This window comes from Mesocricetus auratus, unplaced genomic scaffold (assembly GCF_017639785.1).
Source record: "Mesocricetus auratus isolate SY011 unplaced genomic scaffold, BCM_Maur_2.0 Super-Scaffold_100054, whole genome shotgun sequence".
In the NCBI taxonomy this organism is placed as follows: Eukaryota; Metazoa; Chordata; class Mammalia; order Rodentia; family Cricetidae; genus Mesocricetus; species Mesocricetus auratus.
Window position 1 is genome coordinate 2,338,955 of NW_024429231.1, and position 19,361 is coordinate 2,358,315.

At 53.0% G+C, this 19,361-nt stretch overlaps 1 protein-coding gene across 2 annotated transcripts; it reads left to right on the forward strand.

Moving 5' to 3' along the window:
• Positions 1-269: 269 nt before the first annotated feature.
• On the forward strand, positions 270-18,453 carry Gys1 (glycogen synthase 1). 2 transcript variants are annotated; one of them, XR_002385976.2, is made up of 16 exons: positions 270-601; positions 2,063-2,244; positions 3,588-3,779; positions 4,596-4,781; positions 5,413-5,557; positions 6,526-6,643; positions 7,108-7,228; positions 7,739-7,845; positions 8,882-8,941; positions 9,028-9,106; positions 11,219-11,332; positions 12,097-12,223; positions 13,207-13,349; positions 13,435-13,598; positions 16,780-16,860; positions 16,964-17,018. XR_002385976.2 is itself a non-coding variant. In XM_005084715.4 (16 exons), the coding sequence occupies exons 1-16, from the start codon at positions 484-486 to the stop codon at positions 17,288-17,290; spliced, it is 2,217 nt and encodes a 738-aa protein (XP_005084772.1). In that variant the 5' UTR covers positions 271-483; the 3' UTR covers positions 17,291-18,453. The 2 variants fall into 2 exon arrangements, 1 of the variants encoding a protein (XP_005084772.1); XM_005084715.4 differs by having other exon boundaries at positions 271-601; positions 13,254-13,349; positions 16,964-18,453.
• Positions 18,454-19,361: the final 908 nt, after the last annotated feature.

Sequence of the window (19,361 nt, forward strand, 5' to 3'; positions counted from 1 at the left end):
GAACACTTTTAGCAGCAACCACACGTCCTCCACGATCTCTCTCCTCTCTAGCCACCCTTCCTCCCGCAGCTGAGACTGACAGTTCTGTCCACCAATTACTTCTGCGCTGCGCAGCAACAAGCCCCGCCCCCTTCCAGATCCCCGGGGGTCTGGCGGAGAAACTGGATCCCACCCGCCAATAAGAAGACGCCGCAGTCCGCCCCCTAGACGCCGACCAATCGTGCTAGACCAGCAGGGCGGGCAGTGCCTCCTGGCGGCCACGAGGCTCCACTGCAGCTGCCCGCCCAACTCAGTGTCGCCGCGCTGCCTACCTGAGTCGGAGCGCTGCGGCGCGGGGGTGCGGTCGCGCAATAGGAAGAGGAGCGCTTTGCAAGCTTCCCGTGGGACACCCGTTAAGCCGGCCCGTCACCAAGTCTGGTGCAGTCCCAGCCGACCTCTCCGGTTTCCATTTTTGGTGCTCGAAGTCCCCCGCTCCTAGCAGCCATGCCTCTCAGCCGCAGTCTGTCCATGTCCTCGCTTCCAGGACTGGAAGACTGGGAGGATGAGTTCGACCCGGAGAACACAGTGCTTTTCGAGGTGGCCTGGGAGGTGGCCAACAAGGGTGAGAACGCCAGCCTCGGCCCCTTCACCGCCGAGGGCAATCGAGGATGGGGGTCCCAAAACCGATTCATAAGGGCGCAGAGCTACGTGGGGGCTGGGGGACGCTTGGGTCCTGTGAAAAGCGCCTGTGACTTCTGTGTCCTTGTGGAGGGGCAGGACTAGGCGTCCTAGGCCCTGGGGGGGAAGGGACAAGAGACTACTCTTAAGATGGAAGGAGGCCACAGGTCCTGCGATGTAGGGAAGAGGGCACTCAGAGAAAAATTCCTGGATCTTGGAGGGAGGTTTTCGAGGGCCGAGAGACCTGGGACCCAAAAGGGAAAAGCGCTCATGCGTCTAACCGGGGTGGGGGCGGGGGACACGGGGGGGAGCACCGGAGGTCCAGAGGATGTGACTAAAAGTTAGGATTCGTGGATTGTTAGGGAGCGTGGCGGACCTGACCACTTTAGTGTAGAGATGAGGGGGGCCTAGAGACTCGAATCCTTAGGTTCAAGATGGGAAATGGTTGGGAACCTGAAGGAGCCCATGTGAAGGAGCCCAGGCATTAGCCGTGGCTTCCTAAGTGGAGAGGTGTCTTCCTGTGGCCGGCCTCTGGCACACTGGAATGGGAATGCTGCAAGTCCTGAGTTGGTCAGGGTCCGGGCCCTGGGATGGGAGGAACCTACAGCACACAGTTGTGTATGGGAGTCCAGGACCACTAGCCTCTCACTCCTGAGAAGGCTGGGCTGCGTGAATCTGCGTGTTTCATTTTCCGGATCTTGAGGGAGAAGGACTCTGGATTTCCTAGCGTGGTGGAGTTGGCAGACTCAGTCTGTGAACTGCCAGGGTACTGGTTTCGGGTAAAAAGCTGAGGACCCAGATTCCTAACTCTGAGATGGGGTCACAGGAGGGCCAGGGCCTGTGCCCCAGCCCTGAGTCAGCGCCCGGGGCCCCTGCAGGTGACGAATGTTAACCACAGCTTCCCTTAGGTAACTGTGGGAAGCTGGATGAAGCCATATACCATTCTCCCCACCGTGTCTGAAAGTTGGGAGCATTAGACCTGGGTCTCCAACCCTTCTTCCAGCCCCTAATTCCCTTAGACTAGGAGCCCTTCCTGTCCCTGGGCCGAGAGTCTACCTGGAGCCTGCTCCTCCCCCAGAATCCTCATCTCTGCCCACTTTCTCCAGTAGATCCAGGAGGGCTGCCCTCAGTCTGCTTTCCATGGCCCAAGCCCCTCCCCCTACCTTCTCTGATCCCCAAATGTGGGCGCGAGCCTGTCTTTTGTGTGTGTGTGTGTGTGTGTGTGTGTGTGTGGTGTGTGTGTGTGTGTGTGTGTGTGTGTGTGTGTGTGTGTGTGTGTGTGGTGTGTGTGTGTGTGGTGTGTGTGTGTGTGTGTGTGTGTGTGTGTGTGTGTGGTGTGTGTGTGTCGTCTCAAAGCTGTGGGCCAGTGGTGGGATTGTCTGTCCTTTTGTACTTTGGCCCGCAGTGGGCGGCATCTACACTGTGCTGCAGACCAAGGCGAAGGTGACGGGGGACGAGTGGGGTGACAACTACTATCTGGTGGGACCCTACACGGAGCAGGGCGTGCGGACCCAGGTGGAGCTCCTGGAGCCCCCAACGCCTGAACTGAAGAGGACTCTGGACTCCATGAACAGCAAGGGCTGCAAGGTGGGACACAGCGCTGCCCAGGGGGCGGGGGGAGGGGAGGGAGCCTGCCTGCCAGCAGGGTCTAACAACAGGTGGCGGAAGGTAGACCGGAAGCCAGAGGCATGCTGGGTAGCAATGGGTAGCACGTCCCCAGCAGACCTGGGTAAGAAAGTGACAGATGGGTCAGTGGGTGCCGAATGTCTGTGAAAGACCAGACGGATGTAAGTGGAGGTCCTCAGAACCACAGGGTAGAAACAGGCTGGAGACAGAAAGTTACCCAGAGCCATGTGCTCACCTGTAATCCCAGCATCTGGACCGTAACAAGATGCTGTTTCAAATAAATAAAATCAATAAAGAGCAGATAGGGAAAAGGATGGAATGTTGAAGAGAGGAGAGACAGGGAAACAGTCTATGAGCAGATCCCGGGTCCTAAGAGATCAGGAAAGGGGTGTGGCTCAGTTGTAGATTCCCCTGCCTACAATACCCCAATGAGGGACTGGGGTGTGGCCCAGTGGTGAAGCCCCTGCCTAGAATACCGCAGTAGGGGGGCTGGGGCTGGGGCTTGGCAGAGCCCCCATTAAGCAAGGTCCCTGTGTTCAGTGTTCAGAACCACAAAGAGTCAGTCCATGCAGTTGGGAGTCAGAGGCAGGTGGATCTCTGTGAGTTCAAGGACAGCCAGGACTACACAGGGAAACCCTGTCTTGAAAAGCCAAAAAGAAAGAAAAGAATCACAAAGAGAAAAACAAATGAAGGAAGGTAAGAAGGAGAAAGCCTAAGAGAGATGTATCTGACTCCTGGGGGAGAGGGCTGTGAGGCTCAGCAGAGTTAACACACAGATTAGGGACTGGAAGACAGACGCAGTGTTCACAGTCTGTTTGGGGTGGGCTCCAGCATCCAGGCAGGCCAGACCATGTCCCTACAGGACCCCAGAGCTGCCACAACCCTCCCCCAGGGCAGCTGTTCCTAATAATAGACCCCGCCCAGCAAAAGGGCAGACAACAGCTGGGAGGGGGAGGGGCCCCCCAGTGAGCCTCTGGCAGAACCGAGCCAGGTCGGGGCAGAGGCGGGAACATTTCCATCGGCTAGAGCAACGGCCTGTACCTGCAGGCTCGGGAGGACAACCGGCCGGTGAGGACTGGAATAGCACATCGAGTTTTAGAATGTAGGAAAGCGCAGTCCTGGCTGTTAGACAGGACTTGGTTAGGTTACAGAACAGGTAGGGAGAAGAGTAGCAGGCGGCAGTTACGCCGGGCACAGATGAGCGCCGGGCGAGGGGTGTGAGCTCAGTTACCAGGCTCGGGGGCTTGAGCGGTGGGTGAGACACAAGGCCAGCTTGTCTGAGCCTTCCTCTGCCTCTCTCCTAGGTGTATTTTGGGCGTTGGTTGATCGAGGGGGGACCCCTAGTGGTGCTCCTGGATGTGGGGGCCTCAGCCTGGGCCCTGGAGCGTTGGAAGGGTGAGCTGTGGGACACCTGCAATATCGGGGTTCCCTGGTACGACCGTGAAGCCAACGATGCCGTCCTGTTTGGGTTCCTCACCACCTGGTTCCTGGGTGAGGTAGGCCCTCCCTGCTACCGACCCCACCTCAGCCTCTCTACCCAGACTTGAAACTATTGTCCCCTCTTGGGCCAGAGGGTGGCCTTCCCCTGGGCATTCTTGGACTTGTGGGTTCTTTAACCCAAGGATCAACTGTGATTTGGGCGGACATGAATGCCCAGGAGTCTAGCTTCTTTTCTCAGAGACCGGAAGTGCCAACCTCAGCTCCACTTACTGAAACCTTCCAAGTGTGCACACACTGAGGCATGGCCTCCAGGGAGTCCTGTCAGTAGCGGGCTGAGCCACAGGAATTCTGGGAGTTTCTAGTTGCTATTGAGTACATCGAAGCACTGGGAGGGGCCTCTTGATGTTTATGGTTTCAGAACCAGGAATCTGCCCCCCCCCATTCTAGGACTTTTAAAAGTTTTAGGAAACGTAATTGCACCACCCTAGGACAAACAGGAGCTACTGGATTCAAAGTGTTCTAGGAGTTTTGGTCCTGTTTTTTACCCGTAAAAAGTCTACCGCCGTTGATGAAATACCAAGGCTCCTGGAACTGTGAGCAGGACTTAGGGACATGGACATGTTGGTCCTTCCAGTTCAGACTTAGCAGGATTCAGACTTTGGCAAGCAAACCAATTCCCATCAGCTTCTGGGGATGAGGTCGGCCGGTCGGCCCAGTGTAGGGTTTAGTACCTCGTCTGTGGGAAGGCTGCCTGCTGTGTGCCTGTGTGTGGCTCCTCTCCCGTTTCCTGGTCCGTGCGTCGGTGCTGGGGACTGCTGGTTCCTTTTGTGGCCGTGTGGAAACATAGTGACCCCGTCCTTATTGCCCCACAGTTCCTGGCCCAGAACGAAGAGAAGCCCTATGTTGTCGCGCACTTCCATGAGTGGTTGGCAGGCATTGGTCTGTGTCTGTGCCGCGCCCGGCGTTTGCCGGTGGCCACCATCTTCACCACTCATGCCACACTGCTGGGGCGCTACCTGTGTGCCGGAGCCGTGGACTTCTACAACAACCTGGAGAACGTGAGCGGGAAGCATGGGAGACATGAGTATTCGTGACAGCCCAAAGCGCTGGCGGGAGTCCTGTCCTAAGAGCCCAAAGCGCTGGCGGGGCGTCCTGCTCCTAAGAGCCCAAAGCGCTGGCGGGGCGTCCTGCTCCTAAGAGCCCAAAGCGCTGGCGGGGCGTCCTGCTCCTAAGAGCCCAAAGCGCTGGCGGGGCGTCCTGCTCCTAAGAGCCCAAAGCGCTGGTGGGGAGTCCTGTCCTAAGAGCCCAAAGCGCTGGCGGGGAGTCCTGTCCTAAGAGCCCAAAGCGTTGGCGGGAGTCCTGTCCTAAGAGCCCAAAGCGCTGGCCGGGAGTCCTGCTCCTAAGAGCCCAAAGCGCTGGCCGGGGGTCCTGTCCTAAGAGCCCAAAGCGCTGGCCAGGAGTCCTGCTCCTAAGAGCACAAAGCGCTGGCCGGGGGTCCTGTCCTAAGAGCCCAAAGCGCTGGCCGGGAGTCCTGCTCCTAAGAGCACAGGCTCCCAGCCCTTCCTTCCACTGTTAGACACCGGCAGACCCTACTCCCTGAAGCCCAAGAGAACAGCCCAGTCCCAACCTTCCTCAGGGCCCTAGAACAGACCTCAGTCCTCTAAACCCTGACTCCCCCTTCCCGCCCAGTTCAATGTGGACAAGGAGGCCGGCGAGAGGCAGATCTACCACCGATACTGCATGGAGCGCGCAGCTGCCCACTGTGCGCATGTCTTCACCACTGTGTCCCAGATCACCGCCATTGAGGCTCAGCACCTCCTCAAGAGGAAGCCAGGTCTGAGCTGTGCTCTCTACACAGGAATAAGGGGAGACTCTATGCTGGGCCCCACATCGGTTTTATTTTACCACCGGGAGTAAAAGTCCTGGGTTGAGATGGTAATTGTAAATGAAGCTGGCCAACCCTGTCTCCTGAGAGCTAATGGGAGCTATAGTTTCTTTAATCGCACAAGTGGCTGATATATGCCGATCTTTTGAAAGGAATGCAGGTATAGTGGGCTTTATTTTTTAATAAAGTAAGGCAAGGCCTGGGTTCGCTCATCCCACCCAATACGCTCCTAAACTTTGCCCTAGGTCCCAATATGGGCTGTAACTTTTTGTTGATTTGTTGTGAGTGTGTGTGTGTGAGTGACCGTGTGAGTGAGTGTGTGTGTGAGTGACCGTGTGAGTGAGTGAGTGTGAGTGTGTGTGAGTGAGTGAGTGTGTGTGCGCTACGGAGGGTGGAAGAGGACTGAGGTGGAGTTACAGCACTGTTAACCCCCTAAAGTAGGCGCTGCAGGAGCAGGAAGCTGGCTGGACTGCCTGGCCATTTCCCCTGCCCCAACACCTTTACAGCCAGGGTCTCTCATTGAACCCGGAGTTTATGTATGTGTGTGCTCGCCCGAGTGTATGAGCACTGGCTGCTCTTCTGGGGGACCCAGGTTCAATCCCCAGCAGCCACCGTTCCAGGAGATCTGACGCCCTCTTCTGGCCTCCACAAGCAATAGAGATACACGTGGTATACAGACGTGTATGCAGGCAAAACACCCATGCATATCAAATAAAAGGGATGAATCTAAAAATTAATAAAAGGTAAAGAAGGGGCCAGTAGCAGCGTTGACTCAGCCATATGGAGCTGAGTTTACCAAGGGGTCATGCATGGGACAGTGAAGTTATGATAGGAAAGTCACTTCCCCGACCTTTAGTCATCAGTGACATTGATCAGAAGGAAGAAAGGAAACACGGGCCCTTCTCCCCCAATCCCAGACATTGTAACCCCCAACGGGTTGAATGTGAAGAAGTTCTCTGCTATGCACGAGTTCCAGAACCTTCACGCTCAGAGCAAAGCACGGATCCAGGAGTTTGTGCGAGGCCATTTTTATGGGTATGTGAGCCAGCTGGCTGAGAGGAGGGCGGGGTGGAGCTCTGTGTCTGATGGAGGAGGGTGTGGGGTGGAGCTCTGTGTCTGATGGAGGAGGGTGTGGGGTGGAGCTCTGTGTCTGATGGAGGAGGGCGGGGTGGGGACTCCCATGTCTGATGGAGGAGGGCTGGGGTCAGGACCCCTGGTCCCCAGCAAAGAAGACTCCCTAGTCTCAGGGAGAGGGTGAAGGCTGGGATTCCCTTGTCCTTTGGTCCAGGACAGCTATGGCCTCCATTATTTCTTGATATCTAGAGATATGAAATAGATATTAGAGTAAACACCCATCCAAGGAGAAAATTCTACAGCTTGCATGTATCCCTATTGCCTGTGTACTGTTAAAAATGTTTTGGCCCTGTGGCTTCTGGGGTTTGTAGTTTTCAGAGCAGGATTGGGAGCTGGGGCCTCACTCTTTCCTGTGACTTGTTTAGGCACCTGGACTTCAACTTAGACAAGACTTTGTATTTCTTTATTGCTGGCCGCTACGAGTTCTCCAACAAGGGAGCTGATGTATTCCTAGAAGCCTTGGCCCGGCTGAACTATCTGCTCAGAGTAAGGCCTGGTCTGTGAGGGGGAGCTAGAGGACACAATGTGTGTATAGCGAGGGAGGACACAGACCTGCGAGGTGGCTATGGAAACCCTTGGGTAGAAGCAGAGCGTAGAAACCCAGAAAGATCAGAGGTCAGGTCTGGTGGGACATGCCTGTTATCCCAGTGCTGGGGGCGGGGGAGGGGGGCTGAAGCCGGAAGATCAAAAACTCAAGGTCAGCTTTTATGTACAGAATGAGTCTAAGATCAACCTGGACAATTCTGAGACTGTATATCAAAATGAAAAACAGGACGGAGGGGGGGTAGTATGGCTCAGTGGTAGAGCCCCTGCCCGGGATGGCTCGGTGAGAGGCTGGCAGCGTGGCTCAGTGGTAGAGTCCCTACCTATGCAGGGGGACTTTGATTTTAATCTCCTCTATTATGAAAAAGGAAGTCAGAAGTCCCACAATTCTTAGCAGCGATGGCATGGTGGAGCCCAGCATCCTTCCTGATGTCCCTCCACTTCTCCACCCAGGTGAATGGCAGTGAGAAGACCGTCGTTGCCTTCTTCATCATGCCGGCGCGGACCAACAACTTCAACGTGGAAACCCTGAAGGGCCAAGCCGTGCGCAAACAGCTGTGGTCAGCAGTCCTTGGCCAGGCCACACCTACTGTGTCCATGTCCTGGCCTCTCCTGACCATGTCAGAGACAGCTCTGTGGGCTTGTCTCTCTGTGGCGGTCTCTGACACGGTCAGGGTGCCACACCCATCCCTAGTGAAGTCATCCGGTAAAGTGTGGGGCCTGGCTGGAGCACACGATCAGGGCAGGTGATCCACAGCGAGGTTTCGGCCCTGCCCCCCCGCTGTGGCCTTCCCGGTTGTGTAGCCAGACTCTCTGAAACCCATCCGTTCACCTCCACCTGAATATCTACCACGTGGTAACCCTGGCAAGAGCAGATGCATGTTCAAGAAATGAGCTCGGTTGGCAGAGCTTGGCCAGCACTCATGAGGCCCTTGGTTCCATCCCCAGCACTGCATAAACCAAGCATGATGGTCCATTTCTCCAGTCCCAACACTTGGGAAGGGAGGCAGGAGGGTCAGAGGCTCAAGGTCATACTAGGCAGCAAGCATACTGAGGCCAGGCTTCCGGGGCATGGGTGGGGCAGGGAGAGGAGAGGTGGGGAAAGGGGAGAGGGCCCCAGCGTGGCTGGATCAGCATGTTCCGGGAGGACGTGGGCTGCAGCCCTAGGAGGACCGTAAGTCATGAGATACTAGGGTGACAGTCTTTCCGAACTTGTGTGCCAAGACGTTTCTCTCTCCGAATGTTACTCCTCTTGTTTATAAAGCTGGGCCCAGCGTCACTGTCCCAGGTTCATCGGAACCCTAATAATAGCTGACATTTCTGGAAGGCTCTGTGGCCAGGCTTTCTCCTGACCTCTCGGGCTCTCTGCAACGCCTGGGGTTGAGTCTATTTTTACACTCATCTCATAGATGAGTCACTGAAGCCAGAGAGGAAAGGCCACCTGTCCCCAGCCACACATCTCAAGGAACTCAAGCATCCTTCAGTCAGCCCCCATCCTCCAGTTTAAATCCCCCCCAGGGCATGGCTTCTCTGTTGCCCCCAAAGCCTGACAGTGAGTGGTGGTGGTGTGTCTGATGTTTTCTCTCTCCCTTCCAGGGACACAGCCAATACAGTTAAGGAGAAGTTTGGGAGGAAGCTTTACGAATCCTTACTAGTGTGAGTACCCAGCCCTGGCTCTCTTCCCATTGGCAGACCGAAGGGTCCCGTGACTTCATCCCCAAATGCCTACCCTCCCCTTGCAGGGGGAGCCTCCCAGACATGAACAAGATGCTGGACAAGGAGGACTTCACTATGATGAAGAGAGCCATCTTTGCCACTCAGGTACGGAGGCACCCCAAGAAGAGTGCTGGCCATGCCCAGCATTTCCTGAGGCCTCTTGCCCCAATGGTTTCTGGGAGTTCTGTTCTCTTGCGTAGACTTTTGTAGAGGACCCAATTCTGAGAGCCACAGAAATGTCAATGTAAAAACACAACTTCCACATCAAAGGGAATAGGAGTGTTTATTCCGGCCGGTGGCGCACACCTTTAATACCAGCACTCAAGAGGCAGAGGCAGGTGGATCACTGAGTTCAGACCAGGCTGGTCTACAGAGTGAATTCTAGGACAGCCAGGACAGCCAGGGCTGTTACACAGAGAAACCCTGTCTCAAAAAAACAGAGAGGGAGACAGAGACAGAGAGAGAGACAGAGACAGAATTTATTCTAAAGCAAAGTATAACCGTGGATCAGGAACGTGGATTCGGGTCACCCGGAACACCATGTTCCAACATAGTAACATTTTTTTTGACATTTTATGATAATGGAACAAAGAAAATAATAACATAGGTCTTTTAAAAATACCTTGGTGGAGACATCAGTTTAGGAGGCTGTATCAAAGGAGGAAAATCCCAGCTATAGACCTAGAATGATGTCTGAATGAATCTGAATGAATTTCTAGTCTCGGTTGGTGAAAACTAGGGTTTCCACAAGTTAATACATCCCCAAAGATTTCATCTATTAGTTTTGGCTCTTACTAGATCAGAGACAGGTGGCAGGGAGTTGCTATTTAGTGGGCTGAAATAGCCCAAGATAAATTTTTGTTGGTGGTGCTGGTGGTAGTTTTTGAAGACAAGTTTACTCTGCATAGCCTTGGGCTATCATGGATCTCTCTGTGTAGACCAGGCTGGCTTCAAACTCAGAGATCTGCCTGTTTCTGCCTCTGGAGTGCTGGGACTACAGGTGTGCCTCACCGAGCCCAGCTCTGTGGCTGAGTCTTATTTCCCACAGAGCCCCTGATTCCTGATGTTGAAATTAGATGGATGGGAAACATTAGGAAGGTGTGGCCCACAAAGTACAGTTTGCACTTTGTTGACTTACTTCCTTTGTCCCTGAGGCTTCTGGGAATAGAATCCTTCCATTTCCGGCGGGTCAAGGTACTTTGGGTACCTATGGTCCACATTGGTGAGGCTGAGTTTTGGAGTCTAGACAGCTAACATGCATTAATGAGGTAGGGTGTGCTTTTGCATAAAATATTTCTGAAGTGAGGCAGCCGCTTCCTTTATGAATACTGCTAACATGAGGCTTCTGGGAGTTGTAGTTTTTGGCCCTTATACACTGCCAATGTGTGTGTCCTGTAAGGAGGTGATGTAACAGCTGCAAAGAACTCTTCAAGGTCTAGGGTTTCCTGTCAATCTATCTTTGAGTTGCAGCTATGACTCCTGGTGGGAGGGGTATGAATTTTCATAAGAAAACTATAACTCCTAGCTGCCCTTATAGCTTGCTATCAAATGGACACAATTGTCTACTTGCCTCGGGGCATTTAAATTTCCGGGGGACAGAGTCGGCATTCTGCTGCCATTCTGGTTTATGTTGCATGGTTACATCAACCGAGATGACAGTAGAGTCACATCTTAGTGAGGGTCCTTGGGGTTTCTAGAAGGACAAACAAAGAGTATATAGCAAAATACAGACACTTCCTCATAATCTGTAGAGTGACTTAACACCAGCCCTGCCTTAATTTAGCTGGGATTTTTTGTTATTGTTTTGCTCATGATAGTTGAAAGGGAAAAGGTGGGTTCCAGTCTTGAATTGGTTGACCTCTGCTGGTGACCCCTGATCATCATGGCCCCTGAGCAAGCAGCCATTGCCTGCCCGTCCCTTGACCCCCTTCACCTGCCCCTCCCTTGACCCCCTTCACCTGCCCCTCCCTTGACCCCCTCACCTGCCCCTCCCTTGACCCCCTTCACCTGCCCCTCCCTTGACCCCTCACCTGCCCCTCCCTTGACCCCCTTCACCTGCCCCTCCCTTGACCTCCTCACCTACCCCTCCCTTGACCCCCTTCACCTGCCCCTCCCTTGACCCCTCACCTGCCTCTCCCTTGACCCCCTCACCTGCCCCTCCCTTGACCCCCTCACCTCACCTGCCCCTCCCTTGACGCCCTCCTGTGACTCCCCCAGCGGCAATCCTTCCCCCCTGTGTGCACCCACAACATGCTGGACGACTCCTCGGACCCCATCCTGACCACCATTCGACGAATTGGCCTTTTCAACAGCAGTGCCGACCGCGTGAAGGTGAGAGCTGGCAGTGGCTGGGTGTGGCAGGGGACAGGGTTATTCCTTGGGCGTCATAATTCTTATCTCCATAATTTATCAACTGTACTGTCTTAGGGTTTCTATTGCTGCGAAGAGACACCATGACCAGGACAACTGTTTTTTTTTGTTTGTTAGTTTTTGCTTTGTGAGACAGGGTGTCTCTCTGTAGCTTTGGAGCCTATCCTGGCACTCACTCTGTAGGCCAGGCTGGCCTTGAATTCACGAAGAACTGCCTGTCTCTCCCTAGTGCTGGGATTAAAGATGTGGGCCACCACCACCCAGCCAACCGTGACAGCTCTTATGAAAGAAAACATTTACTTGGGGCAGCTTACAGTTCTGAGGCTTGGTCCGTTATCTTCATGGCGACACACGGCAGACATGGTACTGGAGAGGCAGCAGAGAGTTCTACATCTTCATCTGCAGGCAGCAGGAAGCGGCAGTGAGCCCCTAGGCCTGGCTTGGCTTTCTGTAACTCAAAGCCCACCCCCAGTGACACACTTCTCCAACAAGACCACACCTACTTCAACAAGGCCACACCTCCTGATAGTGTCACTCCCTATGAGCCTATAGGGCCGTTTTATTCAAACCAGCACATGAACTATTTAGAAAGAACCCTAACTTCTGAGGCCAACTGAATTCATTTTAAGTCTTTGGCTGCTTGCCCTCTTTGCTGTATATGTTTGGAGTAATGGACCTTCTCTGGGTGGTTAGGAAGTAGCTAAGTCCTTCTCTTACGTTGGCAGGTGATTTTTCACCCAGAGTTTCTGTCTTCCACAAGCCCTCTACTCCCGGTGGACTATGAAGAGTTTGTCCGTGGCTGTCACCTTGGGGTCTTTCCTTCCTACTATGAGCCCTGGGGCTACACACCCGGTGAGTGCCGGAGTGAGGGGCAGCAGGGTGCTGGGGGTCCATTTTCCGGCGTGAACCTCAGTTGAGGGGTGGAGGTAAGGACCCATCCAGTTCCAGGGTACATTTTTGTGACACGCAAGTCTACAAGGCTCAGGACTAGAAGACTGGAGTTCATTTTCAGTGGTTGTTACTGATAACCCCACCTCCAGTTTGCCAATGTGTGACCCCCCCAGAGCCGTGAGCTGATGCTGTGTAAGCAAAGCTGTTCCCAGTGTCTCTCAGACTTGCTGTGGAGCCAAGGTTGGTCTTGAGCTCCATCCAGAGTGCTGGGAATACAAGCCTGCACTGCATGACCTGTCTGCACAGTCAAGCCTACACTTTGTGCTCGCCAGGCAAACCTCCAACTGAGCTTCCTCTGCTGCCCTCCCAACTTCCTCCCTCCACTCCTCTCCCCAGGCTGGGTCACAATTACTTGTGCGTAGTTCTCCCTAGGGCTTAAAGATATATCCCTGCAGGCCAGAAGGGGGCACCAGATCTCGTTACAGACGGTTGTGAGCCACCACATGGTTGCTGGGAATTGAACTCAGGACCTCTGGAAGAAGAAGCAGTGTTCTTAACCTCTGAGCCATCTCTCCAGCCCTCCCTTACCTCTGTTTCTTAATGTTTATATTATAGGCATGTTCATCAAATCTCTCTCTCTCTCTCTCTCTCTCTCTCTCTCTCTCTCTCTCTCTCTCTCTCTCTCTCTCTGACTACACACACACACACACACTGTATCTTAATGTCGTGATAGTTAAGTAAAGTTCTTTATGTGATTCCAGTATTAGTTAGCGTTCCATAAATAAGTACCCTCCTCATCACGGACTTTTTTGCGGATTTACTTTCTGAGTCTCTTAGTTCCCCTTCCTAGATGGGGATGTCCTCAGCACCCTTGCTGGTGCAGAGGGGTGCACTTGGCTCAGTTGCCAGCAGGTGGCAATGTAGAGGCATCTCTTGCGGAGCAGGCTGGAGAAACCTGTTGAGTATGCGGTTCCCACTCTTGGCCCTACAGCGGAGTGCACCGTCATGGGCATCCCCAGCATTTCCACCAACCTCTCCGGCTTTGGCTGCTTTATGGAGGAACACATCGCAGATCCCTCAGCTTACGGTCAGTGCCAAGGAAGGACAGCATGGGGTCCTGGCCCAATCAGACTTTTTTTTTCCCTAACAAACCCTGATCACTGCCTCTGTAGGCATTTACATTCTGGATCGAAGGTTCCGCAGCCTGGATGATTCGTGCTCGCAACTCACCTCCTTCCTCTACAGCTTCTGTCAGCAGAGCCGACGACAGCGCATCATCCAGCGGAATCGCACAGAGCGTCTGTCCGACCTGTTAGATTGGAAGTACCTAGGCCGGGTAGGACTGACCTCCCTTTCCTTAGCTTCCTCTGGTTCTGTAGCTTTAAGAGGCTGGATCTGGAAGGGTGTGGTGGCACCACACGCCTTTAATCCCAGCAGTCTGGAGGCAGAGGCAAGTGTATCGCTGTGAGTTCAAGGCCAGCCTGGTCTACAGAGCGAATTCCAGGACAGCCACAGCTACACAGGGAAACCTTGTCTCCAAAAACAAAACAAAACAACAACAATAACAAAAAAACAAACTCAAAACAAACAAAGAAGCTGGACATAGGGCGGGGTCTCCTGCTTATAATAATTGCTGCCTCTTTAAGAAATTAATGTTGGAGCCAGGCATTGGTGGCACACGACTTTAATCCCAGCACTCAGGAGGCAGAGGCAGAAGGATTTCTGTGAGTTCGAGGCCAGCCTGGTCTACAGAGTGCCAGGACAGGCTCCAAAGCTCCATAGAGAAACCCTGTCTCTAAAAAAAGAAAAAGAAAAAAGAGAGAAATTAATCTCGGGAGTTTGGAGATAATGGGTCAGCGGTTAAGATCACTGGTTGTTCTTTCAAAGGACCCATATTAAATTCCCAGCACCTATGGCAGCCCACAAATGTCTGTAACTTAAGTTCTAGGGGATCCAACTCCATCATACAGACATACGAGAAATTGGTTAAGTGCACAGCATACATACACATGTACATATACTCACAGGCACACAACATACACACATGCTGCGCCCACACCACGAGCCACTCCAAGGTATCAGGAGAAGAGAGACAAGACGTCCATTTGTTTGTACTAAGAGAATGCATGTGTTGCCTTTATTGCCAGGAGAATGTGTGTGTGTGTGTGTCTTCATTGCAAGTGCTAACAGGTCTCTCCTTCTTGTAAAAGGGAGGAGCTTTATATACATGTTTACAGCACAGTGGAAAAAACCCCAGGTAGAAGAGATCATTGTTTTCCTCCTGCTAGATGTTGATGTCAGAGGGTCAAGGCCAGGGCAGTAAGCCAGGACTAGAAAACAGAAAGCACTTGGACTGGAAAACAAGTTGCACTTGTAGGCTGACCAGCAACTCAGAGACCCCATGGGGCTGGGGCCCAACATCTCCCCCCTTCTTTATATATAAATTAGCACCCATCTCAGGTGACTAGGACATTAATATACAAACATTTATAAACAATATTTGGGAATGTGGCATCGTTCTTTCCAAACTACTTCCTGCTGTTAAGGGGCGCTGAAATACCATGGGGATCAGGACAAAACAAAACAAAACCCAGAAACCTGTTGAAGTTCTTGTTTTTGTGGTCTGTAAGGCTGCATCATCTCAGCTGTTTTAGGTGTTGGATCACCTGGGCCACTGCTTCAGGTGGTCTTGCTTCATCAAACCATACTAGTCTGGAAGGAACCCACAGCTTTTTATGTTCTGTGGAAACAAAAGCAGAAATTCTTTTCCCAAGTAACCTGTCCTTATATTTAAATTTAGAAGTCAAAGCATTTTTAAAACATGTAAGTTGGATTAATTTAGCAACATTAATAATCAAATGTCTTTTAGTAGTTTTTGTTCCTTTCTCAGCAATTAAACAATTTGAAGACACCACAACTGTACACAGTATCCAGACTCTCTGTGTATTTTCCATTCTATATACTTTTATCTTTTCCTATTCTTTTACTTAATACCAGTACCTCCTTTATTAATTGTGGAACCTCTACAATTGTGGCGCCAGCGCCACAAGCAAGTCCAGGGTATCAGGAAAAGAGAGACCAGACGTCCTCTTGTTTGTACTAAGAGAATGCATGTGTTGCCTTTATTGCCAGGAGAATGTGTGTGTGTGTGTGTCTTCATTGCAAGTGCTAACAGGTCTCTCCTTCTTGTAAAAGGGAGGAGCTTTTTATACAAGTTTACAGCACAGTGGAAAAAACCCCAGGTAGAAGAGATCATTGTTTTCCTCCTGCTAGATGTTGATGTCAGAGGGTCAAGGCCAGGGCACTCTCTCTCTCTCTCTCTCTCTCTCTCTCTCTCTCTCTCTCTGCAATAAAGGCAACACATGCATTCTCTTAGTACAAACAAATGGACGTCTTGTCTCTCTTTTCCTGATACCTTGGAGTGGCTTGTGGTGCGGGCGCAGCACACACACAACACACACACACACACAGACACCAAAAACAAAAAAAGAAGAAAAGGAAAAGAAAGCCAGGTATAGGGGCTGGGAAAATGGCACAGAGGTTAAGAGCACTGGCTGCTCTTCCAGAGGTCCTGAGTTCACAATTCCCAGCAACCACATGATGGCTCACAACCATCTGTAATGAGATCTGGTGCCCTCTTCTGGCCTGCAGGCATACATACATGCAGGCTGAACACTGCATACGTAATAATAAATCTTAAAAGAAAAGAAACCCAGGTGTAGTAATGATCACCTTTGATTAAAGTACTTGGAGGCAGAGGTAGGTGGCTCTGGGTGTTCCAGGGCCAGCCTGGTCTACATAACCAGTTCCAGGACAGCCAGGGCTACACAAAGAGATCCTCCCTCAAAAAACCAAAAGGGGAAAAAAAAATCTAGAAATAGCATCTGGCCAGAGTTCTTTTCATTTGCATGTAGTGTGGCCAGAACAGTACTTGATGTGAGGATTTTCTGCCCTCTGGTAAGGTGTGACTGGAGGATTGCCCACGCCTAGCCCACATGGAGCATCTGCATTTACATAAGGACATTTTCACTGGAGATAAGTCTGCCCAGTGCGCTTGTTTGCATAAAGGTGTAGCAGATGGGGCCTGGCTGAGAAGGGGAGATGGTAGAGCCACTCTGTACTCCAGCCTAGGCTAAGTACCAAGTGACAGCTGCAGAGCCTTGCCTGGAACCCACCAGTGACAGTACCGGCCGGGGAACTGCCAGTGTGGGTAGGTTGTAGACCCTTATCTAGATCCCAGAGGAGTGGCGCAGTATAGAGACCCTGCTTCACTGTCCCCAGTGATGACCTGAGGACCTGGCTCTTGTTTTTAAAAAAAGGACGGGGCAGTGGTGGCCTACACCTTAAATTACGGCACTTGGGAAGCAGAGGCAGGTGGATCTCTGAACTTGACAGGACAGCCAGATCTACACAGAGAAACCCTGTCTCAAAAAAAACAAAACAAAGCATCCGGGATTTATCGACCGTAGCTGGGGTGTAACCCGCCCTTGACACAGCTTGCCCTCCTTTCCACCCAGTACTACATGTCTGCACGCCACATGGCTCTGGCCAAGGCCTTTCCGGATCATTTCACCTATGAGCCCCATGAGGTCGACGCGGTAAGTGGAGCGGGACCCGTGCTGGGCGGGGACTGGCCGCCCTGGGACGGAGGGTCGGTGGATGCAGCGCCCGTTCACTCTGTGTCTACTCTGCGGCATGCAGACCCAGGGGTACCGATACCCACGGCCAGCCTCCGTGCCACCATCGCCCTCGCTGTCGCGACACTCCAGCCCACACCAGAGTGAGGACGAGGAAGAGCCCCGGGATGGACCCCTGGGGGACGACAGTGAGCGCTACGATGAAGAAGAAGAAGCCGCCAAGGACCGCCGCAACATCCGAGCACCGGAGTGGCCACGCCGCGCCTCCTGTTCCTCCTCCACAGGCGGAAGCAAGAGGAGCAACTCGGTGGACACTGGACCCTCCAGTTCACTCAGCACGCCCACTGAGCCCCTGAGCCCTACCGGTTCCGTGGGCGAGGAGCGCAACTAAGCCTCTCCCTGCCTGTCCCGTGTCCCTCCTGCAGAGGGAGGGTGCCGGAACCCACTCCCGACCTGAGTGGGACTCTTGCCCAACCTGTTTCAGACACTCCAGCCCTCGGGCTCCAGTCCTGGAGTCCCCAACACTCCTCACCGCGGTGCCTTTCTCGGATTGCAAAACTCATTCTTTGTGCTCTGGAGTCTCCAGGCTCAGCCTGGGTCCCAGAAGCCAGGAATCTGCCTGTGTCCCTCGGTGCCAGAGGTTTTAGGACACCTGGCTTATTGCTTTCCAGGCTGCAGCTTCATTTGATCCTACACAAAGTATGCTCTGTGCCGGCCTGCCCCCAGGACCACCTCATGTAAAAAGTCTGTGACCTCCCCGCAACTGGGACAGCCAAGTTCAGAGTTAGGACCCCCTCAGGGATTAACAGTTGAATATGGGCCCAGAAAGGGAGCTCAGCTGTCGGAGTACTTACCCAGCATGCCGACGCCCTGGGATCTAACTCTAACACCTCAAAACCCTGGTGTAGCTATGCACATTTGCAGTTCTAGCACTCAGTAAGTAGGGGTGCAAAGCCCTCCTCGGCTGCTTAGGGAGTTAGTTCAGGACCAGGCTCGGCACCCTGAGAGGCCATCTCAAAATCAAACAGAGGTAAAGGCAGCAGTGCTGATGGTCCTCCATTTCAACCCACAGCTCGGATGCCAGGACAGGCTGCCAGCCTAGCCTCCCTGCCTGTGGCATGCTCATTTCTTCAAGAGAGCACGCCGAGTTAGCAGCCACCTTTCCGACGTTTTCTGGAGCGGAGCTTATTCTGCCCCTTGGTCCAGTGTCCCCTCCAGGAAACGCCGAGGACAGAATGGCTGTCAACCTGCTCAACCCACCCTGACACCACTGGGCTCTGGCTCCCAGTGCCTGAGTCGGGGGTCTGGTCACTGTGCTGCACCCTGGCCCCCTTTCCTGATCTGGAACAGAGCCCACTGGCTTCTTGAAGCCCCACATGTACCTCGAGGCCTTTCTGCCTGCAAGCTTCGTCCTGCCCCAGCTTCAGGGGATGGGCAGGCCCCTCACTTCTGTGTCTGGCCTGAGGCCCTTCTTGGTTTGCATTTGGAGGGGGAGGGCAGAAGGTGTGTGATTGGAGTGTGTCCAGAGAAAAAATATACCCGTATTTAAGAGTTGCAAGTGTAGCAGGACATGAACTCTAGTGTGGTCGGTCTCCTTCCTCACCCCCCAAGTCTCTATGCGTGTAAGTTTAGTTTTTACTCTTGCCACATGCCCCAGGGTAGCTCAAATTCTTAGCACCCCAGTGCTGGCATTTACACACACCAGGAGTCCCAGCTTCTTCCTGGTTTTAGTTCCGCCCTTGCCTGCTCCGCGATCTTGTCTCCTGTTTCTGTGGAAAGTTTGGATTACTGTTGAGACTCCACTGCTGTTCTTGGGTAGAAAGTAGCTGACATGGAATATGCACAGGGAGGTCCCAGCGGGTGCGTACAGCAGAGGTTCCAGAGCTCAAAGCCTACCTTAACTGTAGAGTGAGTTCTTAGGGCCAGCTTGGGCAACTTGGCAAGACCCAGCTTCAAAACGTCAAAGGCAGCCTAGGGTGTGTGGTTCAACATGTCAGCCAAACGAGAACCTAGAGTCTAGCCCCAGAACTCTGGCCAAAAACTTCAAAACCCTGTTTTTCAGCAATATTGGCCTTTTCCTAGTTGATGTCATCAGGTTTCCTCTACCAGGTTCCCAGGCCTCACCACATGGGAACACGATGAATCTCCTGCCCGGGACCGCATTACCCACAAAGTCATCAGTCTCCACACAGCACAGTGGCAAGGTGCTAATCGGAGTGTATTATGCATTTTCATAGTCCTCGAGCGCTTCTTAGATGTTAAAGGGGTCCGAGCTGGCACAGCAGTGTTGTCCAGTGTCCCCAACCCCTCCCACTATGATTCTAACTCCTTGGCAAGGTTTTAGTTCCCATTTGTGCAGTGGTCCCAAGTTTCACATACTTTTTGACGGCTGGATCTCCAGCTCAGCATCTAGTGACCCTGGCTACCCCACCCTCCCAGCATGCCTTGCACTGGCATTTCTC

Coding starts and splice junctions, on each gene's coding strand:
- Gys1 (XM_005084715.4), top strand. CDS start 484: ATGCCTCTCAGCCGCAGTCTGTCCATGTCCTCGCTTCCAGGACTGGAA. Junction 5,558..6,525: donor CCTCCTCAAGAGGAAGCCAG/GTCTGAGCTGTG, acceptor CCCCAATCCCAG/ACATTGTAACCCCCAACGGG. Junction 13,599..16,779: donor ATTGGAAGTACCTAGGCCGG/GTAGGACTGACC, acceptor CTTTCCACCCAG/TACTACATGTCTGCACGCCA.